We start from the raw sequence: 25182 nt of genomic DNA, 5'->3' as shown, positions 1-25182 counted from the left end.
CCTGTAGGAATGAGGTGGGGATCTCCAGTGGTGACACCAAAGGGGATGACTGCGTCACTGTGGTGGACTCCTCGAGGTATTGGATCATTTACCCTTTACTTTATTCTCTGTAGCCACTCTTAAAATGACTTGAAACTGCTGATTCAGTGCTCACTGTGCTGAGTCCTGTAGCAGCGAGGAGGAGGATGAGCTTCTCCTGCCAGAGCTCTGACACTTGAGTTCTGATCCACAGCTAGACTCTGATCTAAGAATTAACTGAAGGCGATACGGGCCAAGCCAACATGCTTAGAAGAATATTTTTATCGACCATAATGCTTCATTGACTTTAATTTCAGCCTTGAAAATGTTGTGTGTTTGTTTGTGTCTAATAGCATCAGCAGTGAAAAGGCAGGGACCCACTCAGGTGAGGAGGTCCATCTTATTTGGAATCTTAACCTGCTTATTTATTTCTTAAAATACTGCAAGGTAGCTCCCGAGTGGCACATCCAGTAAAGACGCTCTGCATGGAGTGCAGGATGTGCTCTATAGCCTCGACATCACCGGTTCGAGTCCAGGCTATTCCACAGCCGACCGTGGACGGGAGCTCCCAGGGGGCAGCGCATAATTGGCCGAGCGTCGCCCGGGGGAGAAGGTTAGGTCGGCCAAGTTGTCCTCGGCTCACCGCGCACCAGCGACCCCTGTAGTCTGGCTGGGCGCCTGCGGGCTTGCCTGTAAGCTACCCGAGAGCTGCGTTGTCCTCCGACGCTGTAGCTCTTGGGTGCTTGCATGGTGGGTCCGCAGTGTGAGAAAAAAGCGGTCGGCTGAAGGCACACACTTCGGAGGACAGCGTGTGTTCGTCTACCACCCCTGCACTGACTCGGGAGGGCAGCGGTGAGCTGATCCTAAAAAATAATTGGCCATTCTAAACTGGGAGAAAAAAATAAAAAAATAACTGGCAAAACTAAATTAAAAAAAATAAAATACTGCAAGGTACTTAGATACAGCTTTTTTCTGTCAGCTATTCATTATCGTCTATTGATAATAAATAAATCAATTAAAACAGTTGTCAGATATGTAAAATTAATCTGGGTTTGTGTGTTTTTTTTTCTTTTAGCTGTGACTCCACTGTCACGTGCGGAGGGTTCCTCTTTCTTGGACAGGTAATTGTAAATCTTTTTTGTCACCTCTTTATGTAAACAGGGTATATTCCGTGCGGATGTTAATGGCTTAGTAATTATAACACTATTCTTGACCTGCCTCTGTTGAATTTGCTGTCATTTTACAATTTCAGTTTAAAAAAAACTGCATAAAGTAGAAATATACTTAGTAGACACAGTGGCAGCTGGTGGAGGCGGCAGTAAAAAAGGAGAGGGCTAGGGGTCCCCTTAAGCCCCCAGCAGCAGTAGAATGTTATTATTGTATTCTGACTGACAACACTTTTCATATCTTTTTAATGTTTTACCCCAATTCAGCTGTTAAACTCATTTATCCACTAGCCAGCAGAGAAACAAAAAAACAGTAGCCCATCATAGCTTAATCTAATAAACTTAATGTTACTTACACACTGCCAGCGTATGTTTAAAAAGGCACTGTGTACAACAAACATATTGCATTTAGATTTCAAAACCACGTCACTTTAACATACTTTGCATAAAATATTTTCTAAACAAAGTTGTTAGAGCAGGCAAAAGGCAGACAAAAATCAAGCACATCTTATCGACTTCATTTACTGAACTTAAATACATGACCAACAAAATAATTATATACCATTCTGTATATACAAAACATATCTGTTTAATAAAAAGGGAGCAATTTAGCCAAACTTTAATCCCAGAGCCAGGTACAATTCAATTTGAAGAAGCAAACAGAAAAGTACTCTTAATTAGAATATATTTTTTAAATGTATTCAAATTAAAATGAATCAATCTGTAGACATTCACTACATCCTTACCACGCCTCATTCCTCCCACTCTCGTCAGTATTAGCATCTGAGGTCATCAATGTGGGAGGGCACACGCCCGGTGATTGGCTAAAACAGGCAAAAGTGGAGAGGCGGCATCCCCCTTTGGCAGTTTTTTAGATGGCTTTACTTAGCGTTCCATGCAAACCAGCTGAAGAACTGGAAGAATATGATTAGCTAATACGCACTAATTATAACTACAGAGGTGACAAGAGTGCATCTGCCTCCTTCGAATGTACAGTGGTGACTGAGTGGAGAATTTGGATCAGACTGCTGCCTCCACATTACAGCTATGCATTTATTGCTATATTACATATAAGTAAATAAATAAATAAATAAACTAATTTATTTCAACTTTGAGTAGACACTTGATTTGAACCATACTTTTTGAGAACCTTTCAGCTCATGTATCAGACAGGTGATGTATTGATGTTTGTCCTGTAGAAATGAGGTGGGGATCTCCAGTGGTGACACCAAAGGGGATGACTGCGTCACTGTGGTGGACTCCTCCAGGTATTGGATCATTTACCCTTTACTTTATTCTCTGTAGCCACTCTTAAAATGACTTGAAACTGCTGATTCAGTGCTCACTGTGCTGAGTCCTGTAGCAGCGAGGAGGAGGATGAGCTTCTCCTGCCAGAGCCCTGACACTTGAGTTCTGATCCACAGCTAGACTCTGATCTAAGAATTAACTGAAGGCAATACGGGCCAAGCCAACATGCTTAGAAGAATTTTTTTATCGACCATAATGCTTCATTGACTTTAATTTCAGCCTTAAAAATGTTGTGTGTTTGTTTGTGTCTAATAGCATCAGCAGTGAAAAGGCAGGGACCCACTCAGGTGAGGAGGTCCATTCTTATTTTGAATCTTAGCATGCTTATTTATTTCTTAAAATGGTACAAGGTACTTTGATACAGCTTTTGTCTGTACTGTTATGTTACGTTATGTCACAGGAAGTCCTTTAGTCTGTCTCTTCCTGTCACTTACTGAGATATTGATTTTTTATTATTGTGGGTAACCCTTCCAGCATTGCTTTCTGTCAGTATTTCATTATCAGCCCTTGGTAATAAATAATCTATTTAAATCAGTTGCCAGATGTATAAAATTTATCTGGGTTTGTGTGTGTGTTTTTTTTTTTAGAGGTGATTCCACTGTCACGTTTGGAGAGTTGCTGTTTCTTTGATTGGTAATTGTACATTTTTTTTGTCCTCTTTATGTAAACAGGGTATAGTTCCATGAGAATGTTAATGGCTTAGTAAGTATAGCACTATTCTTGACCTGCCACTGTTAAATTTGCTGTCATTTTACAGTTTCAGTTTTTAAAAAATTATATAAAATAGGAATATACTGAGCAGACAGTTGATTCAAACCATACGTTCTTGACAGCCTTTCAGCTCATGTATCAGACAGGTGATGTATTGATGTTTGTCCTGTAGGAATGAGGTGGGGATCTCCAGTGGTGACACCAAAGGGGATGACTGCGTCACTGTGGTGGACTCCTCGAGGTACTGGATCATTTACCCTTTACTTTATTCTCTGTAGCCACTCTTAAAATGACTTGAAACTGCTGATTCAGTGCTCACTGTGCTGAGTCCTGTAGCAGCGAGGAGGAGGATGAGCTTCTCCTGCCAGAGCCCTGACACTTGAGTTCTGATCCACAGCTAGACTCTGATGTAAGAATTAACTGAAGGCGATACGGGCCAAGCCAACATGCTTAGAAGAATATTTTTATCGACCATAATGCTTCATTGACTTTAATTTCAGCCTTGAAAATGTTGTGTGTTTGTTTGTGTCTAATAGCATCAGCAGTGAAAAGGCAGGGACCCACTCAGGTGAGGAGGTCCATCTTATTTGGAATCTTAACCTGCTTATTTATTTCTTAAAATACTGCAAGGTAGCTCCCGAGTGGCACATCCAGTAAAGACGCTCTGCATGGAGTGCAGGATGCGCTCTATAGCCTCGACATCACCGGTTCGAGTCCAGGCTATTCCACAGCCGACCGTGGACGGGAGCTCCCAGGGGGCAGCGCATAATTGGCCGAGCGTCGCCCGGGGGAGAAGGTTAGGTCGGCCAAGTTGTCCTCGGCTCACCGCGCACCAGCGACCCCTGTAGTCTGGCTGGGCGCCTGCGGGCTTGCCTGTAAGCTACCTGAGAGCTGCGTTGTCCTCCGACGCTGTAGCTCTTGGGTGCCTGCATGGTGAGTCCGCAGTGTGAAAAAAAAGCGATCGGCTGACGGCACACGCTTCGGAGGACAGCGTGTGTTCGTCTACCACCCCTGCACTGACTCGGGAGGGCAGCGGTGAGCTGAGCCTAAAAAATAATTGGCCATTCTAAACTGGGAGAAAAAAATAAAAAAATAATTGGCAACAACTAAATTAAAAAAAAAAAAAAAAAAATACTGCAAGGTACTTAGATACAGCTTTTTTCTGTCAGCTATTCATTATCGTCTTTTGATAATAAATAAATCAATTAAAACAGTTGTCAGATATGTAAAATTAATCTGGGTTTGTGTGTTTTTTTTTTCTTTTAGCTGTGACTCCACTGTCACGTGCGGAGGGTTCCTCTTTCTTGGACAGGTAATTGTAAATCTTTTTTGTCACCTCTTTATGTAAACAGGGTATATTCCGTGCGGATGTTAATGGCTTAGTAATTATAACACTATTCTTGACCTGCCTCTGTTGAATTTGCTGTCATTTTACAATTTCAGTTTAAAAAAAACTGCATAAAGTAGAAATATACTTAGTAGACACAGTGGCAGCTGGTGGAGGTGGCAGTAAAAAAGGAGAGGGCTAGGGGTCCCCTTAAGCCCCCAGCAGCAGTAGAATGTTATTATTGTATTCTGACTGACAACACTTTTCATATCTTTTTAATGTTTTACCCCAATTCAGCTGTTAAACTCATTTATCCACTAGCCAGCAGAGAAACAAAAAAACAGTAGCCCATCATAGCTTAATCTAATAAACTTAATGTTACTTACACACTGCCAGCGTATGTTTAAAAAGGCACTGTGTACAACAAACATATAGCATTTAGATTTCAAAACCACGTCACTTTAACATACTTTGCATAAAATATTTTCTAAACAAAGTTGATAGAGCAGGCAAAAGGCAGACAAAAATCAAGCACATCTTATCGACTTAATTTACTGAACTTAAATACATGACCAACAAAATAATTATATACCATTCTGTATATACAAAGCATATCTGTTTAATAAAAAGGAAGCAATTCAGCTAAACTTTAACATTTCAATTCGAAGAAGCAAACAGAAAAGTACTCTTAATTATAAGATATTTTTTAAATGTATTCAAATTAAAATGAATCAATCTGTAGACATTCACTACGTCCTTACCACGCCTCGTTCCTCCCACTCTCATCAGTATTAGCATCTGAGGTCATCAATGTGGGAGGGCACACGCCCGGTGATTGGCTAAAACAGGCAAAAGTGGAGAGGCGGCATCCCCCTTTGGCAGTTTTTTAGATGGCTTTACTTAGCGTTCCATGCAAACCAGCTGAAGAACTGGAAGAATATGATTGGCTAATACGCACTAATTATAACTACAGAGGTGACAAGAGTGCATCTGCCTCCTTCGAATGTACAGTGGTGACTGAGTGGAGAATTTGGATCAGACTGCTGCCTCCACATTACAGCTATGCATTTATTGCTATATTACATATAAGTAAATAAAAAAATAAAAAAAATAATTTATTTCAACTTTGAGTAGACACTTGATTTGAACCATACTTTTTGAGAACCTTTCAGCTCATGTATCAGACAGGTGATGTATTGTGGTTTGTCCTGTAGAAATGAGGTGGGGATCTCCAGTGGTGACACCAAAGGGGATGACTGCGTCACTGTGGTGGACTCCTCGAGGTACTGGATCATTTACCCTTTACTTTATTCTCTGTAGCCACTCTTAAAATGACTTGAAACTGCTGATTCAGTGCTCACTATGCTGAGTCCTGTAGCAGCGAGGAGGAGGATGAGCTTCTCCTGCCAGAGCCCTTACACTTGAGTTCTGATCCACAGCTAGACTCTGATCTAAGAATTAACTGAAGGCAATACGGGCCAAGCCAACATGCTTAGAAGAATATTGTTATGAACTATAATGCTTCATTGACTTTAATTTCAGCCTTAAAAATGTTGTGTGTGTGTTTGTGTCTAATAGCATCAACAGTGAGGAGGGAGGGAACTACTTAGGTGAGGAGGTCCATTCTTATTTTGAATCTTAGCATGCTTATTTATTTCTTAAAATGGTACAAGGTACTTTGATACAGCTTTTGTCTGTACTGTTATGTTACGTTATGTCACAGGAAGTCCTTTAGTCTGTCTCTTCCTGTCACTTACTGAGATATTGATTTTTTATTATTGTGGGTAACCCTTCCAGCATTGCTTTCTGTCAGTATTTCATTATCAGCCCTTGGTAATAAATAATCTATTTAAATCAGTTGCCAGATGTATAAAATTTATCTGGGTTTGTGTGTGTGTTTTTTTTTTTAGAGGTGATTCCACTGTCACGTTTGGAGAGTTGCTGTTTCTTTGATTGGTAATTGTACATTTGTTTTGTCCTCTTTATGTAAACAGGGTATAGTTCCATGAGAATGTTAATGGCTTAGTAAGTATAGCACTATTCTTGACCTGCCACTGTTAAATTTGCTGTCATTTTACAGTTTCAGTTTTTAAAAAATTATATAAAATAGGAATATACTGAGCAGACAGTTGATTCAAACCATACGTTCTTGACAGCCTTTCAGCTCATGTATCAGACAGGTGATGTATTGATGTTTGTCCTTTAGGAATGAGGTGGGGATCTCCAGTGGTGACACCAAAGGGGATGACTGCGTCACTGTGGTGAACTCCTCGAGGTATTGGATCATTTACCCTTTACTTTATTCTCTGTAGCCACTCTTAAAATGACTTGAAACTGCTGATTAAGTGCTCACTATGCTGAGTCCTGTAGCAGCGAGGAGGAGGATGAGCTTCTCCTGCCAGAGCCCTGACACTTGAGTTCTGATCCACAGCTAGACTCTGATCTAAGAGTTAACTGAAGGCGATACGGGCCAAGCCAACATGCTTAGAAGAATTTTTTTATCGACCATAATGCTTCATTGACTTTAATTTCAGCCTTGAAAATGTTGTGTGTTTGTTTGTGTCTAATAGCATCAGCAGTGAAAAGGCAGGGACCCACTCAGGTGAGGAGGTCCATCTTATTTGGAATCTTAACCTGCTTATTTATTTCTTAAAATACTGCAAGGTAGCTCCCGAGTGGCACATCCAGTAAAGACGCTCTGCATGGAGTGCAGGATGTGCTCTATAGCCTCGACATCACCGGTTCGAGTCCAGGCTATTCCACAGCCGACCGTGGATGGGAGCTCCCAGGGGGCAGCGCATAATTGGCCGAGCGTCGCCCGGGGGAGAAGGTTAGGTCGGCCAAGTTGTCCTCGGCTCACCGCGCACCAGCGACCCCTGTAGTCTAGCTGGGCACCTGCGGGCTTGCCTGTAAGCTACCCGAGAGCTGCGTTGTCCTCCGACGCTGTAGCTCTTGGGTGCTTGCATGGTGAGTCCGCAGTGTGAAAAAAAAGCGATCGGCTGACGGCACACGCTTCGGAGGACAGCGTGTGTTCGTCTTCACCCTCCCGAGTCAGTGTAGGGGTGCTGAGCCTAAAAAATAATTGGCCATTCTAAACTGGGAGAAAAAAAAAATAAAATAATTGGCAACAACTAAATTAAAAAAAAAAAAAATAATACTGCAAGGTACTTAGATACAGCTTTTTTCTGTCAGCTATTCATTATCGTCTTTTGATAATAAATAAATCAATTAAAACAGTTGTCAGATATGTAAAATTAATCTGGGTTTGTGTGGTTTTTTTTTTCTTTTAGCTGTGACTCCACTGTCACGTGCGGAGGGTTCCTCTTTCTTGGACAGGTAATTGTAAATCTTTTTTGTCACCTCTTTATGTAAACAGGGTATATTCCGTGCGGATGTTAATGGCTTAGTAATTATAACACTATTCTTGACCTGCCTCTGTTGAATTTGCTGTCATTTTACAATTTCAGTTTAAAAAAAACTGCATAAAGTAGAAATATACTTAGTAGACACAGTGGCAGCTGGTGGAGGCGGCAGTAAAAAAGGAGAGGGCTAGGGGTCCCCTTAAGCCCCCAGCAGCAGTAGAATGTTATTATTGTATTCTGACTGACAACACTTTTCATATCTTTTTAATGTTTTACCCCAATTCAGCTGTTAAACTCATTTATCCACTAGCCAGCAGAGAAACAAAAAAACAGTAGCCCATCATAGCTTAATCTAATAAACTTAATGTTACTTACACACTGCCAGCGTATGTTTAAAAAGGCACTGTGTACAACAAACATATAGCATTTAGATTTCAAAACCACGTCACTTTAACATACTTTGCATAAAATATTTTCTAAACAAAGTTGATAGAGCAGGCAAAAGGCAGACAAAAATCAAGCACATCTTATCGACTTAATTTACTGAACTTAAATACATGACCAACAAAATAATTATATACCATTCTGTATATACAAAGCATATCTGTTTAATAAAAAGGAAGCAATTCAGCTAAACTTTAACATTTCAATTCGAAGAAGCAAACAGAAAAGTACTCTTAATTATAAGATATTTTTTAAATGTATTCAAATTAAAATGAATCAATCTGTAGACATTCACTACGTCCTTACCACGCCTCGTTCCTCCCACTCTCGTCAGTATTAGCATCTGAGGTCATCAATGTGGGAGGGCACACGCCCGGTGATTGGCTAAAACAGGCAAAAGTGGAGAGGCGGCATCCCCCTTTGGCAGTTTTTTAGATGGCTTTACTTAGCGTTCCATGCAAACCAGCTGAAGAACTGGAAGAATATAATTGGCTAATACGCACTAATTATAACTACAGAGGTGACAAGAGTGCATCTGCCTCCTTCGAATGGAGAATTTGGATCAGACTGCTGCCTCCACATTACAGCTATGCATTTATTGTTATATTACATATGAGTAAATAAATAAATAAAAAAACTAATTTATTTCAACTTTGAGTAGACACTTGATTTGAACCATACTTTTTGAGAACCTTTCAGCTCATGTATCAGACAGGTGATGTATTGATGTTTGTCCTGTAGGAATGAGGTGGGGATCTCCGGTGGTGACACCAAAGGGGATGACTGCGTCACTGTGGTGGACTGCTCGAGGTATTGGATCATTTACCCTTTACTTTATTCTCTGTAGCCACTCTTGAAATGACTTGAAACTGCTGATTCAGTGCTCACTGTGCTGAGTCCTTTAGCAGCGAGGAGGAGGATGAGCTTCTCCTGCCAGAGCCCTGACACTTGAGTTCTAATCCACAGCTAGACGCTAAGAATTAACTGAAGGCAATATGGGCCAAGCCAACATGCTTAGAAGAATATTGTTATGAACTATAATGCTTCATTGACTTTAATTTCAGCCTTAAAAATGTTGTGTGTGTGTTTGTGTCTAATAGCATCAGCAGTGAAAAGGCAGGGACCCACTCAGGTGAGGAGGTCCATCTTATTTGGAAACTTAACCTGCTTATTTATTTCTTAAAATACTGCAAGGTACTTAGATACAGCTTTTTTTTCTGTACGCTAATGTTACTCTGATGTCCCTGTCACTTACTGAGATAATGCTTTTTTAATATTCTGGGCAACCCGTGCAGCATTACTTTCTGTCAGCAATTCAGCCCTTGGTAAAAATAAATCAATGAAAACAGTTGTCAGCTTTATCAAATTAATTTGGGTTTGTGTGTTTTTTTTCTTTTAGATGTGATTCCACTGTCACATGTGCAGGGATCTTCTTCATTGGACAGGTAATTGTACATCTTTTTTGTCAACTCTTAATGTAAACAGGGTATATTTCCATGTAGGTTTTAATGGCCTAGTAAATTTAACACTATTCCTCGCCTACCACTGTTACATTTTCTGTCCATCACTGTTCTTTACAGTAATTTAGATGCGATGACTATTTCATCATGATATATAACCAGCCCTGCTTCATGTGCTTGTGTATGTGTATTGGACAGGAGTATCATTTAAGAATAGGATACAGATTAAACAGCATCCCACAATTTGTAGTAACAGCCATGGATTGTCTGGTATGTTTTCATATAGGTTGTTCCGTACCAAGAGCATGGCCTATAGCAAAAGTACGATCATACTGTGCAATCTGACCGAGGTCTCCCCACTGGAATCACATGGGTAAGGAAGCTCCTTGGGGTCCTATACATTGTACTGTATTGTGCTACTGTATTCCATAGAACACGTCCTGTGTTCCAGGTCATTAACTTTATTGACTGGCAAAGTTCCATGTGACAATGCCTATAAACTTATTTGAAGGACTAGGACATTGATAAAGACGACTTCTTGAAATGTTTGTTAAAGAATTTGACGAGTTTCGTTCTTTTCTTTCTCTGTTGCTCACACGATAACTGAACTGTGACTTTCCTATTGTAGGCTGTACAACCTGGGTTTCACATGCTACATGAATGCCACTCTGCAGTGCCTGTTCTCTGTGCAGACTTTCTACACAGACCTCCTGAGGCAAAACAGCCTCTTAAGGAGGATGCCACAGAGTGGGCTACTCAGGTACCTAATACACAGTATAAACTCAGACTTGGAATAGCCAAGAGTTTGACCGATTTTAGAGGATTCTCAGTACAAAGGATGCTTTAAGATATCAAACATTCATTTTTTCCGACTGCATCCAGTGGAGTTTATCACACCTTTCAGATGATCTTAAACATGTGATCAAATAAAATTCTGCGTTACTTGTTTCATACACCAGTACTTACTGTACACTCCACTGTGCACTCGCTAGCCACGTTTCCACAGACATGATCTCATGTCACTGCTTTTGTTTGTTTGTGGTAACTACTCTATTTCTTGTACTTGACAGGTGCTTTTCTGCTCTGATGTCATCAAAGAACCAGTGTCGGGGTGAAGCAAAAAAACTGCTACAGCGGAGGGTGAAAGATGCTGTGTCTGCCAGTGCAGTAATGTTCTCTGGGTACTCGGAGCATGTAAGAGCTTTTACACTTTTACACACAAATTGATTCATTCTAAAAAAAAATAAAGTTTAAATACCTTCTGTAAGAAGAAATGTTTCCGTATTGTTAACAAAAAGGGTACATTCTACAGTGCATCACATATTACAAGCTAAAATGGGTATCTGCTATTTCTTTTCAGTTCTGGTGTGCTGAAGATGCGTCAATTTAGGCCTCTTGTCGAGTCACAATTACACCATAGTACTGACACTGCGTCTAAAGAATGAGGATTATACAAAAAAAATAAATGGCAGCAAATTATTAAACATGAGATACAACTGTAAAGTATAATCTGGTTTTTGACCCTAACAGACTTGTTCATTGTGTGTGTTGGTTTGTTTTTTGGGTTTGCCTCCTAACTGACAGAACGGTCTTTCCTTTGCAGGATGCCCAGGAGTTCCTGAACCATTGCCTTGTCCAGCTGAAAGAGGACGGGGAGAAGCTGGTCATGGCTGGAGAGGAACTCCAGGCCGGAAGCCCGGGTATCTCCCTTTCCATGTACTCCTGTCCTGTGAGTACCAACATGGACTTCCAGCTGCAGTACAAGATGACCTGCACAGGGTAAGCTCTGTCCTTACTGCGGCTGCACTCAGTAACTCTGCCCTTTGGATTGCTGTACAGATACTGAGGGGGTCAGTTAATACTCTATATGGATGTCATTAGAAGTTTGTATTGTTTGTACTGTAAACTATTGAGTATTTTTTTTATTTTAGACAGTAGAGTGAATTTGATTTGATCCGTTTTTTTGAAATCCCCTTTCTCTGTTTATAAGGTGTGGAGACTTCAGTGTAAGGCAAGAGCTCTTTACAATGCTTTCCATCAGTGTGCTCCCAGGATGCTCAATACAGGACTGCCTGGATCACTACTTCAAGGTCTGTATCTACACACACCGGGGGTAGAGAAGACGTAATGAAGTAAAAGGTTCTTTCATTTTTCAGGAGACTTAACTCACTTAATATGTACAGTACTTGGTCAGCACCATTGTCTCAGGTGTTGCAAACACGATGTTAGTTTTGTTGTTGATTAAGTTGATTGTACTTAGTTTTTTAGGCAGTGATGAGTTTCCATTTTGCTTTGGCTAGGTGGAGGATATAGAGCGTTCTTGTAACAAGTGCTCAGGGAACTCTTCCACACTTGCCCTAAAGTTCAGGAGACTTCCTAGGTAGGCATAACCCTTCTGCATTGGGTGTGAGCAGGTCATGCTTGATAGAGTTATTATAGGGCAAGCCTGATCTTTATCTAACAGTCTAAAACAGTGTCACAGGTCATACATGAATGTTTTAAGTTTACCCAGTTGCCACCCACCAGAAGATGCCACTGTATCAAGCTCTTTCAAGCCTGTGATGTACCTTTAAAGGAAAGAAAAGGAGGAAAAGTTGCACACACTGTGACCTGCTTTTATATACTTGGGACACAGTGCAGGTAGTTGATCCGAGCAGGGTTTGTAGAAGCTGTTCAGAGAGTGAGCTCACCCTCCTTTCCCTATACAGGGTTCTTATCCTCCACCTGAAGAGGTTCGGCTTTGACCCCCTACAGGGAGTCAACAGGAAGCTGGAGGAGCAGGTGTGCATCCCATCATGCCTCAGCCTGCTCCCGCACTGCAGTCATTACACACAGCCTCCTTGCAGCCTGGACTACAGTGCAGAAACAGCTTTGTATGTCCCAAATCTTTTGATTATTATTTTTGCTGTTTTCTTTTTTTGTTGTTGCTGTTGAGAAAATGGACTCACCTACAAAGCCATTGCTGCATTTGTTATTCTTCTGTGCCTATTGCAGGAACCCTGGCAACATGCATAGCTGCCAGCTTTCTGAACCACTGAAAGAGAACAGACCTGAGAAGGTGGGTGCAATGCATGTATGGACATAGTGGAGACATATTGCTAATTGTATGTAACAGACAGACACACACACACATAGCCACTCAGCAGTAGTATTGTCTCTCTTTAGTAATTGTCTTGTTCAGCAGTGCTCATCTACACTTCTATGAGACTGAACTGTCCAGCCTGAAACAAGGCTGCCACTGCATATCAGTGTGGTCCATTTGGGTCATGTGTAGATTTACATGACCTAATTAAATTTTACTGACTTAGCTTGTTATTTCTTGCAGGGAATTGAAGAGCAGGAGCTAGAAGAAGAAGAGGAGGAGCTCCTCAGAATATCAGTTGCTCTGAGTCTCCAAGGTGGGTCTAGCTGCATGTTTATCCTGTATTGCCTTTTGGTTTTACCCTTTTCCATACCTGTATACAGATCTAGGAAAGAGGACTGCACACGTTGTGTATGCTTCTTTTATAACAACGTTCATGTATTGTTCAGTCTGTTTAATTAGTTATCTTAAGGCTACATGCCTGTAATATTGCAATGCTGAAAAAGTTAGAATACAATCATTCTTATCACAGTTCAACTGTATTCATTTAAATAACCTAAGGTAATCTTATTTGGGTGCTATGCAAGATAGCATTCCTGTTTGATCGCTGTTAGCATTCTTGTGTTTCTCTTGGTCTATCAGATTTAAACCACATAGACGAGGACTCCACGATTACCAGCACGGTGGAGTCCGAGGAGGGAAGCAGTGCTGCAGAGGTGAGGGTATTGGAGTGTGTGAGCGTGTGTGTGTGTGTGCGTGCGTGTGTGTGCGTGCGCGTGTGTGTGTGTGTGTGCGTGTGTGTGTTGTTGCAGGGCCCTGTGTAGAAAAGCAAGCTGATTTAACTTGGTATTATTTTTGCTTTGATATGAAGAGCGCTAGTTTGTATGTCATCATTGTTGTATGGTAATGCCTGCCTGTTTATTGTTCCCAGACTGGAGAGCTCTGCAGCTCCTATCGGCTCATCAGTCTGGTCAGCCACCTTGGAAGACAGGTGTCAACTGGTAAGGGCAGTCACCACTTGAAACAAATATGTAGTTGCACTGCACCTGTTCAGAATTACTCATTTATTGTTGTGGCAAATCTGCATCTATTGTTATCCATTACATTAACCGTTGTTACAGTAATTTGAAAAATCTTTTCCCCTTTGCCCCTAGGTCATTACATCAGCGATGTATATGACTTCCTGACTGACAAATGGCTGACCTACAATGACGAGAAGGTCTCGGAGACTGATGAGTCGGCTGTGCAGGCAGAGCGGAAGTGTACTGGATACATCTTCTTTTATATGCACAAGTAAGGACTGCAAAAGGAGGGCGATGGAATTGTGTTTGCAAAATATAGGAGCGTTTACTTAAGTATTGTCAAATGCTTAAAAATCTAATTGAAGTACTTGCATAGATAACAGCTCTCTTTTTGATGTGTTTAGGGGCTATTATTATTCTTCATCATTTGTGACATGTTAACTTACTGCCTCACGGATACATGTTTAAGTATAAGGAATGCATAATCGATATCCAAACTTGTTGTTATTATAGTCTTTCTACCCAGGGTAATTTTACTTGGTAAACACTGTACCTACAGTATGCACATGCAAGCATCAGATAGACAAGTATTCTTGATTGAAAAAGTGTCAGCAAAAACAAAATCATCAATAACCTGTATATTATCACACATGGTATGTCAGGTTTCTGAGTAGTATTAAAGCGCTGGATCTGTTTTATTGCAGGAAAGCATATGAGGCTGTCCGACAGGAGCGAACAGGCTTGTGCATGCAGCCTGATTGTTCCTCATAAAGATGATAGTAGTAAGTGCACTTATTGGCTATCTGCATGCATAAGTTACTTTTGTGGAATCATTTTTTGCTAAAATAAGTGATGCCTTTTATCCTGCTACACCAGCTATATAAAACTATAGGTATGATATAAGGTCATCGTACCTGAAACAATACAGTACAATACATACTCTACCTGGCCACCTTATTAGGACATGTACCTAATATTGAGTTTGCCCATCCCACTGGTTGCCCTTATCGCAGCCTTGACACATTGTGGAATTGAATCCACAAGCTGCTGGAAGGTGTCTCAAGTGAAGTCATTTAAGTTCATCCCAAACATGCTTGGATTTGAGATCCAGTGATACCTTAATCAGCACAAAGAATGCAAAAAAACTGAACAGTAAACAAAGACTGTTTAGTTCACAGTGAAAGCTGTTGTTACAAAATAGTTAAGGCTGGCAAACCCGTAATAATATCCAGACTGTTTGCAAATGCCTAGTGCTCACCTATCCTTATTCTTCTCCAGCAATGGCACAGGTGCAGGAAGCACATGTGGATGAGGACAACGCAGCCCCTGTGCGCTGAGCGAGTGCTGAAGGATGTGAGGACCACTGTGTCAGGAATCTCAGCAGTAGGAGTGCAGGAAGACTTCCAGCACCCACGCTTGCTTTGAGATCCGACGCAGTGAGGTGCGTATGCACAATCATTTGCATTAGTTCTGGAGGGCATCAGAACCTACACTTGTATTCGTTTATTTAAATTGTTAATTTTGTGGGCTCCCGAGTGGCTCTTCCAGTAAAGGCGCTCCACGTGGAGTATAGGATGCGCTCTATAGTCTGGACATCGCGAGTTCGAGTTCAGGCTATTCCTTTGCCGACCGAGGACTGGAGCTCCCAGGGGGCGGTGTACAATTTGCCGAGCGTCGTCCGGTGGGAGGGAGGGTTAAGTCGGCCAGGGTGTCCTCAGCTCACCGCGCACCAGCGACCCCTGTAGACTGGCCGAGCGCTTGTGGGCTTGCCTGTAAGCTGCCCGAGAGCTGCGTTGTTGTCCGACGCTGTAGCTCTTGGGTGGCTGCATGGTGAGTCCGCAGTGTGAAAAAAAGCGGTCGGCTGACGGCACACACTTCGGAGGACAGTGTGTGTTCGTCTTCGCCCTCCCGAGTCAGTGCAGGGGTGGTAGCGGTGAGCTGAGCCTAAAAATAATTGGCCATTTCCAAATTGGGGAGAAAATAATTAAAAAGAATAATTGGCAATGACTAAATTTATAAAAAAAATAAATAAAAAAAAATATGTTAATTTTGTGAATTGTTAATCAGTTGTCACACATACTGTGAATACAGCTCAGGGTGTCCTTCTGTTTTAAGTACTGACCCCTGATATATCTGATCCCTGGTTGAGCTATTGAAGGATACAGTACATTTTTGGAATCCCTGCCTAAATGTTATTAAACTGTGAGGGGAAATAATTCTTAAAAGCTTTAACTTCACAGATATATAAACTAGGTCATTTGTTTTTCCTATTGATTTATCTGCCTTAGTTTAAAGCACACAATTCCTTAAACCCAAGCTGTAAAATAATGTTTGGATCATATCTTCAAGCCTGCCCTATGTGTCATTATTTTTGACACCTGTTCCTTTTGCTCTGAATTCAGAACTCCACCCACTGCCTCGCTCACAGTAGGACTCCTGGTTTGAGATGGAGTCCGAGGAGTTATGAAGAAATGCACAGGTGAGGGTGGTGGGGGGGGGGAGGGAGGGGGGGGCTTACTGTGTACCTGTTTACGGTATTCAAAGTCTGAGGGCCACCCATTTTATTTTTGTCCCTATTGCAATCAGAAGTAATTGTTTGGTCAACAACGATAGATATTATAAAAAACTCCAAGGAATGTCTGACACAGATTCCTCTTGTTCTTTCACAGTTCAATTACTAGAACGCAGCTGCGGATTCCTCTTGTTCTTTCACAGGTCAATCACTAGAACTCGACTGTGGATTCCTCTTGTAGTTGAATTGCACCCCCAGAGCCAGACTGTTGACAGAGATATACTTTTAAATGGATCGGTCTGGTTCTTGTGGTTCAGCATGTTTAATATTGGCTGCTTCGGACCTACTGAGTAATTGGCAGTTTGGTTTGTAGATATACAGTTTTGCCCTGATCACAGCCTTGACACATTGTGGCATTGACTCCACAAGCTGCTGGAAGGTGTCTCAAGTGAAGTCGTTTAAGTTCATCCCAAACATGCTTGGATTTGAGATCCAGTGATACCTTAATCAACACAAAGAATGCAAAAAAACTGAACAGTAAACAAAGACTGTTTAGTTCACAGTGAAAGCTGTTACAAAATAGTTAAGGCTGGCAAACCCGTAATAATATCCAGACTGTTTGCAAATGTGTGGTGCTCACCTATCCTTATTCTTCTCCAGCAATGGCACAGGTGCAGGAAGCACATGTGGATGAGGACAACGCAGCCCCTGTGCGCTGAGCGAGTGCTGAAGGATGTGAGGACCACTGTGTCAGGAATCTCAGCAGTAGGAGTGCAGAAAGACTTCCAGCACCCACGCTTGCTTTGAGATCCGACGCAGTGAGGTGTGTATGCACAATCATTTGCATTAGTTCTGGAGGGCATCAGAACCTACATTTGTATTTGTTTATACAGCTCAGGGTATCCTTTTTTGAAGTACTGACCCCTGATATATCTGATCCCTGGTTGAGCTATTGAAGGATACAGTACATTTTTGGAATCCCTCCCTAAATGTTATTAAACTGTGAGGGGAAATCATTTTTAAAAGCTTTAACTTCACAGATATATAAACTAGGTCATTTGTTTTTCCTATTGATTTACCTGTCTTAGTTTAAAGCACACAATTCCTTAAACCCAAGCTGTAAAATAATGTTTGGGTCATATCTTCAAGCCTGCCCTATGTGTCATTATGTTTGACACCTGTTCCTTTTGCTCTGAATTCAGAACTCCACCCACTGCCTCGCTCACAGTAGGACTCCTGGTTTGAGATGGAGTCTGAGGAGTTATGAAGAAATGCACAGGTGAGGGTGGTGGGGGGGGGGCTTACTGTGTACCTGTTTACGGTATTCAAAGTCTGAGGGCCACCCATTTTATTTTTGTCCCTATTGCAATCAGAAGTAATTGTTTGGTCAGCAATGGTATTATAAAAAACTCCAAGGAATGTCTGACACGGATTCCTCTTGTTCTTTCACAGTTCAATCACTAGAACTCGGCCGCAGATTCCTCTTGTTTTTTCACAGTTCAATCACTAGAACGCGGCCGCAGATTCCTCTTGTTTTTTCACAGTTCAATCACTAGAACGCGGCCGCAGATTATACTATATGTACAATGCATGTCAAAAACTGCAATCTGATACCAAACATGCCATGAATACCAAAAATAACATACTGATCATACTGTATTTCTTGTATTTTATTTTTCCATCTTTTGCATATTGCCATAATGTATGTGATTATTGAAAACTTGGGAATGAAATATAATTGTTTACATAAAATCATTCTGGAATATTACACGTGGAATAATATCAGTATGATAAACAAAAGAATTGGATCATTTCTCATTTCTCTCATAACTGCTTGTTGCCAACAGTCCACCCAGTGCCTCAAAATGACTGCCAGGAAATACCGTTTCAGCTGATGTGTGAAGGACTAACTCTACCAAATGATTAACTAGTGTGTGCCTCTTTCCACAACTGGCCTAGCTTGAGTAGAAATGCAAAGGTGATTGAAAGTGGCTTGAAATGGTAGAGCTGTTCAACGTGACGTCAGCATGGACAATGTAGTAAACCCCCCTGGAGAGAGCATTGTGGGGTTCTGCAAGAGGAAACTCATTCACCGGATGCACAAAGCTGCAAAGTTCTTCTTGAGATGAGATGTTTATTTAATAAAGCTGTCTTCATCCAAAAACTGAATTGACTCCTCAATTTTCTATGGCTTGGATATAGAACAGGAAATAAATATTCTGGGGTCGAGGGGAGCTCTGGGGGTCCTATAACTTAGCAACACAGGGGTGTTAGAAGATGGCAAACTCTTACCGATTGACCGTACAGTGCGTTTTCAGAACTGATGACAATTAATGAAGCTCATCAATTGTATAAAACATTTCTTTACTTTTAAGTTTGTTCATTAGGCCATATAGTGTATGTGATTTAAAAAAAACAAACAAAACAAAAAAAACAACAACTAAAGGTTGAAATAATTTCATCTGTCAAGTGGTCTTCAAATGGTGTGTGTTAACTCATAAACATGTCATTTAAGCACGCTGACCATTGCATAACATAGAATCAGAGCCCACAGACAAATAAAAAGCCTCACTCATTAAAACATTCACTCCCACTGTTGCCTTCACATTTATCTCATCTTCATCATTGCAGTGCGTTCTAATGATTGTATGAGCCTTAGCTGCATACCTTAGCCTAGGCAGTTTCTTGTGACAGCTAAGATTTAACAATTAGTATGTTACTTCAACTATTGTATTCCCTATAGAAATGTCAATTCGACATTTCGTCAATGTTAAAATAAATGCCTGTTTTTTTATTTCCTCTACTGTCACTGTAGAGGACTAATACAACCTATCACTGCGCTTATAGTGTGCATAAAATGATCTATTTTGGCAACGGATCCACAATGGTTGTAACAAGTAAGTAGAGAACTGGACACGCTTTCTGCTTTTCCACTTCAAAGAGAACTGCATCCAGCTGCATCATTCACAATGTATTATACGGAGTACTGTTTAGTGAAAACATGGTAAAGAATAGGTATGCATTGTAAAGCCTAAAGAGGCATGGTAAAGCATATTAAAAATGCATAGTACATGGGAAAAGCATGACAAAACTGCAAAATAACTGCGTAAGTGTGGTAAACTTGTATAAGGGTCATGATTAAGAATTGAGGAAACTTGACATATATATCTCAGATAACATAAGTCCTCCTAGGATCTAGTATAAGTGTCAGTGTGTGTACCACACTGACCCTTGACGTCAATGACGTCAATGTTGTTCTGTTCACTAACCTGAGTTAAAAGTTTGAACCATAAAACTCTGTATAAAACTATGGATATTAGGGTCTGACTAACTTCAAATAAAGCATAGCAGATAATGTATAATTATCTTTGCAGGGTAATTGTAATGAAAATGAAAAACACTTATTTGTATTTACTGTTAAAAATAGCTATTACAAAAATGTATACAAAATCTAAATAACATGCTATTTTCCCCCATACAGATAGTAATATAGACAACCCCTCAGTAAATATACTATTCCCAGCTAATGAAGATATTGCATTCAGTTAAACCACTACATTAGTGTGTCTGGCATATGGTGGTGTTTCTGATCAAGCTTGGATTTACTGGGAAATATGTGGAGTTGCTGAAGCAGGACTGAATGATAGCGGGTCTGTAAACTCCAGATCATTGCACTTACACTTCAACACTCAGAAACCAGACAGCGGTTCCAGCAGAGGTTTGGGAGGGAGGAGCATTGTGCGCCTGCATGCTGGAAACACAGACTGGGGGTTGTTTGTAAATCTGTAAGGAGACAGGTAAGAGCATGTCATTGTACTTTTAGTAAAACATGTCTCCTCTCTCTCTTATCCATTCCACTGTCAGCCTACTTTTTTTTTTTTCTATGTGTGGTCAAATATTTGGGGCTATTTTCACAAAGCATTTAATAACGGGCTAAGGTAACACGTTTTTCTTTTCGAACAAGAAATTAAAATACCAAAGGGGGTGGGGGAGCTCCTCATTCGTCGTGAAAACTTAACACTCAATTCTGTGAATATCGCCCTATGATCAATAATCATCGTGTGTATTTAAATGATCTAACTGTACCAACGCCCTCAAACCCCCAAACCTGCCTTATCAAAAAAATAATAATAATATTGTATTAAGTTATGTTAATGAGGGGAGTAGCATTTCAACACTGTGGGTGAAACACTCGCGGAGTTATAGAATTCAAACAGTATTAGATTCATCACTGTTTATATTATTAAAATTGATCCTACTCAACCATGAACCAACAGCCACGGAGTATGTTCTTTTTGTACACAGAGCAAATCCATGAGTCTAGTTTTAATCAACTTTATCTAATTCCATAACTATTACCGAGTATCATTTATTTATTTTCTAGCTGCATATCACACCGGAACCACTGGTGGAACTTTACTGTTATATAGAAGTTTGGAAATCATGCTCTTTCTTTTTGCTGTTGTTTTAATAATAGTCATAAGGACGTTTAGAGTACCTACAAAATGACCAGCTATGCACACTTTTTCATTGCAGTATTTTGAATACGTTCTTGTTAACCTTTTGTTCTTGTTGTGAATGTCTGTGCATTTTAATTAAATTGCATATATTGACATACATTCCAATACCTGCAAAAAACTTAGCTAAGCTTGTTATCAAGAGTAAAAGTATAAGTCAATTAATTAGATAAATTACCCAATAATACTCTTTAAACTTTAAATTAAAATGTAAAAAATGCAACTTTGTCCCGTAACATCATTGTCTTTTTATTGTTATTGACCTAATAGATTTGTCAAGATTTTAAAAACCCGTTTAAAAGTAGCCATTTTTTTCTATTTTGCAATACTAGTGCTGTATTGAAAATGTCACCAAGTGTAATTTCATGTAATTTGATTGAATACAAGTTAAGAAGACACGTGTTTATATTTTTTGGGTAGAAAAAATAAATTCTGTGTAAAAAAAATAAATAAATAAATAAAATCTCCACAATAGTTTGTGCCTTACTTTTTTGTTTTCACAACTTTTACAATTTGGAACCTGTATTTGTCCCCAGATAGTTTTTTTTACATGCCTATTTCTCGTTATTTAGTGCTCTTATATTATTAAGTATATTGCTGCTGTAGCTCCCATGTACTCGTTTTAGTTTAGTAAGTTTAAGAGTGACATGGCAGCCATAAGGGTGATCCCTGTTCAGGCTGGTGAAAGCCACTGAAATATTGGCAGTGGGTTATTTTACCATTGAACGCCAGCACCATGATAGTTGGCCGTGGCCTCTTTGTGTTCCTGATTATGTACTTATAAACTTACCAGCAGTTTGGGGATCTGCAACACACCCCTTCACTATGGAATTATCTAGATTCTAATGCTTTATAAATAAGGCCTTAAATTCAGGGTTTGCTGTATTTTGAAGTCAGTAAGACTTTTAATAAACATCACAAGAAGTTATCAATACAGCCAGAAATGCTTTACCCGGGTGAGTGTGCCCTGAAGTGTTTTATTTGTTATGTAGGTGAGTGCTTGGCAGACGATGATACCAATGAATACCAGGGTATGTGTTTCAACGTGATGATCATACACACATGATGATGATAGCGTTTCTGAGTGCGCATTAACAAAGCCCAGTAAACACAGATCATAATAAGCATGGGGAAAGTAGGGTCAACAACATGTGTCCTGTGTGATTTCAAAAGGCAAACACAACATGTATTTATCATTATAAATCTAGTTAAGGATTCATCACCATTCCAGTTCGTCTTATCCTATGCACAGATGTCCTCCCTGCATTGAACTTACAGTACAGCTCAATTTGGTAGTTCCTGGCTACATTATCAGGCTTCGTGATTTTAAATAAGCTCATTCTGTTGTGTGTTATGGTAGCTCTACCTATAAGAGACCTGAAATAACCAGGGCTCTCCATCCATTTTTGTGACTCCCTTTGCAGACAGCCCCACTTTCAGAGAAGGCAATATTGCTGTCTCAACCAAAAGAAGCTCAGTGAGGTGTTTTGCACGGAGCTGCCTGTGGTCAAAATCTGTGGATGGCCATGTGTATGTGGCCTACAACCTTTCAAGTGAGTACTGTGAGTATCCAGAGCAGACATTTTATTAACTCATGTACATTCCCAATTGAATTCCAATGTTTTAATATTTCGTCTTCAGCCACTGCGTGGATAAGTTTGTCGAACTCCATAGAGTTCACACAAAAAAATGTAAATAAAAAAATGCGATTGCAAGGGATATAGAACTTAGTAGTAAACAAATCAATAAAGATCAAATGTTGTTGTTTAATCATGAAAGAAAAGGTAAAAGAAAATACCTTTAACGTAATACATAAATTGTACTGGAGTATGGAGTTATGCTGGTTTTCGATGCTAAACCCCCCTAGTGGCCACTTTAACACATTACCAGGCATCAGGTGATCCTGAAGAACTACAGTATCAGTATTAAAATTCTTCAGGATTCACCTGGTTTTGCTTTTAAGAACCATTTGGAAAAGCTTGAGTGTCAGCCCTATTATTTGTTGTCACCTTACAGCTGATATAGATGGAATGATGATATAAGCTGGACCGGAGAACATTGCTATGGTACCTGTATTAGGTTTGTCTCACGCACCCATGATTCTGCACATCCAGTCAAAAATCTGGGTGAGCCCTTTCCACTTTTTAAAAATCTGGGTGAGCCCTTCCGCTTTTTAAAAATCTGGGTGAGCCCTTCCGCTTTTTAAAAATCTGGGTGAGCCCTGAAGTCTCAAATCATGAACAGGATTAGCAACCAAGCAGCTAGCTTGACAGGGTTTCCAATATTATCACAAGGGTTGAAGAAAGATATATATATGTATGTTTAAAGAAAGTGAAAGGGAAAGACTATCAAGTTTAGTATAAAATATTTTTTAAGGGTCCGGGTTCTAATAAGAAGTTCCGTCTGTGTTTTATAATCAGTTTAAAAGCATTTCAAAAGTACAGCGGAGGACTTTAATATGCTTAAAGGCTAAACTCACTCCAGACATCCTGACTCTCCTCAAACATTGGCGTGAGTTCATCTGAATTTATAAGTGTTATTTTCTCCTATGGTGCTCACCCATTGCCCCAACCTCAGTTGTAAAATGCAATGCCTATATATATATATATATGTGTATATGTGTCGGGCTGTATGTTGTGCACCCCTGGACTAGATCCTCTCTGACTTGTTTAACTCCTTGTCTTGCAGCTGCTGGTCCTACCTGGGTGTTAATGGAGGCCCTCAGGCCCTGAATCTTCAGTCTCCGGGCTGCATGTGGTCTGGAATTGCCTCTCACAAGCTGATGCACACTCTAGGCTTCGTTCATGAACAGTCAGAGATTGATAGAGATAAATACATCACTATTCTGTGGGAGAACGTTTTAAAAGGTAGGTTTTTCCAGGCAGTTCAGAATTCGGTTCACTGCCTTTCAGTGAGGTGTGAAAAGCAAATGATCTGCACACTCACTATAAAGTACAGCCGTTTCGTAGGTTTGGAAGTTGACCATTTGTTACATATGTAGTGTTTTTTGGATAAAATAAGTGGTTTGTGCTTTAAATTGCGCACCATTTTAGCAAGAAAGCATTGTATCCAGCCCCAAGTGCTCCCCTTCTACAAATGTAGTTTGTAATCATGTTTGCTGGTTTAGGAAACAATGCGGACCAGATATAGGGGATTTATTTTGATGCTCCAAAACAATATTCTTAGAAGGCAGCGCCGCTAATGGCAGGTGTTTGTAATATTCTGTCCCATCAGACCATGAGTTTAATTTTGACAAGTACAAGGCTAACAACCTCAACACCCCATACGACTATGGCTCCCTCATGCACTTTGGAAAGTGAGTATACCCTTGAATATGAAACTTTATAACTAACCTGTTTTTATTCTAATGTAGTTTAGCATTAATGAAGAAAAAGGGGAACAGATACATGTTCAATACAAAAAATATTCATGTCCAAAACAGGATAATCATACATTTCTCTGGTGATTTAGATCTGGTAATTGTACAATGACAATGATGTGTGGAATGCATCCTTATTGGTAACCCAGGGTGCCTCTATCGAGCTCCGACTTCAATGACTATGAAATGCCTGGTTAATGGAAACCTTTACAAATGTGTCCAGTGTGCTGATAATCTTCCCATGTCTCAAGGAATATACTCCCCAAGTTTCAGCCTCCTACACCTTATGCTTCTCCCACAGCACTGGCCAAGTCATACATCCGTTATAAAGTATAGCACAAATAGGAAATTTAACATGGTGTGACCGAAGGCCATACATAATGTATATTGACTTCAGGGAATTTGCATACATGTTTCCTTGATGAAAGATGATGTGCCTTAATATTTCAGCTTCCACTGATGCTGACTGAAGAAGTGCATAGTGAAGGCAAAGTGAATACTTAACTCTACACCCTTCAGAGTCTGCACAGGGATCACTCATTAAAGCATCAAAAGCTGTGGATGGCCATGTGTATGCCTAAAGCTGTTTAGGCTGTAACTATGCTGTAAGTATATCAGAGGCAAAATGAAACAAACGGCTGCTGCTGCTGATGACCATGATACACACTCAATCTAACCTGAGGTTATTATAAAGGACAGCATATACAATACTTTGCTTTATTTTGCCAGGGTCAGGTACAGGGCATCCTGAGCTTAACGGTCACTTTGCTAAACATGGTGGGCTCTGTTGTACCCTGTTGACTGCTGCAGCTCAGGAGTTGAATCTATAGCGTGGTGGGGACTTGTGGAGTTGTGACGCTAATGAAAGGCATGA

At 40.3% G+C, this 25182-nt stretch overlaps 2 protein-coding genes and 1 pseudogene across 2 annotated transcripts; all 3 read left to right on the top strand.

The window, feature by feature from the left end:
• The first annotated feature begins 9 nt into the window (after positions 1–9).
• LOC131738082 (uncharacterized) lies at positions 10–9395 on the top strand. Its single transcript, XM_059031321.1, has 13 exons — positions 10–76; positions 1094–1139; positions 2384–2452; positions 3376–3444; positions 3740–3771; positions 4470–4515; positions 5745–5813; positions 6109–6140; positions 6441–6486; positions 6737–6805; positions 7101–7132; positions 7821–7866; positions 9078–9395. The coding sequence occupies exons 1-13, from the start codon at positions 10–12 to the stop codon at positions 9181–9183; spliced, it is 729 nt and encodes a 242-aa protein (XP_058887304.1). The 3' UTR covers positions 9184–9395.
• Positions 9396–9746: 351 nt separating this feature from the next.
• On the top strand, positions 9747–18511 carry LOC131738081 (ubiquitin carboxyl-terminal hydrolase 37-like). Its single transcript, XM_059031320.1, has 19 exons — positions 9747–9781; positions 10083–10169; positions 10425–10556; positions 10867–10990; positions 11400–11575; positions 11787–11886; positions 12097–12176; positions 12505–12669; positions 12791–12854; positions 13122–13194; positions 13521–13594; positions 13810–13879; positions 14033–14171; positions 14605–14682; positions 15179–15341; positions 16303–16379; positions 17073–17235; positions 17615–17691; positions 18260–18511. Exons 2-14 carry the CDS (start codon positions 10102–10104, stop codon positions 14669–14671), a joined length of 1332 nt encoding a protein of 443 aa, XP_058887303.1. The 5' UTR covers positions 9747–9781; positions 10083–10101; the 3' UTR covers positions 14672–14682; positions 15179–15341; positions 16303–16379; positions 17073–17235; positions 17615–17691; positions 18260–18511.
• Positions 14674–24644, top strand: LOC117973152 (high choriolytic enzyme 1-like; annotated as a pseudogene).
• The last annotated feature ends 538 nt before the right edge of the window (positions 24645–25182 follow it).

The sequence above is a fragment of the Acipenser ruthenus genome, chromosome 10 (assembly GCF_902713425.1).
Source record: "Acipenser ruthenus chromosome 10, fAciRut3.2 maternal haplotype, whole genome shotgun sequence".
NCBI classification, from domain to species: Eukaryota; Metazoa; Chordata; class Actinopteri; order Acipenseriformes; family Acipenseridae; genus Acipenser; species Acipenser ruthenus.
The sequence above is the reverse complement of the archived record's forward strand: the minus strand, read 5'-3'. Positions and strand labels throughout refer to the sequence as shown.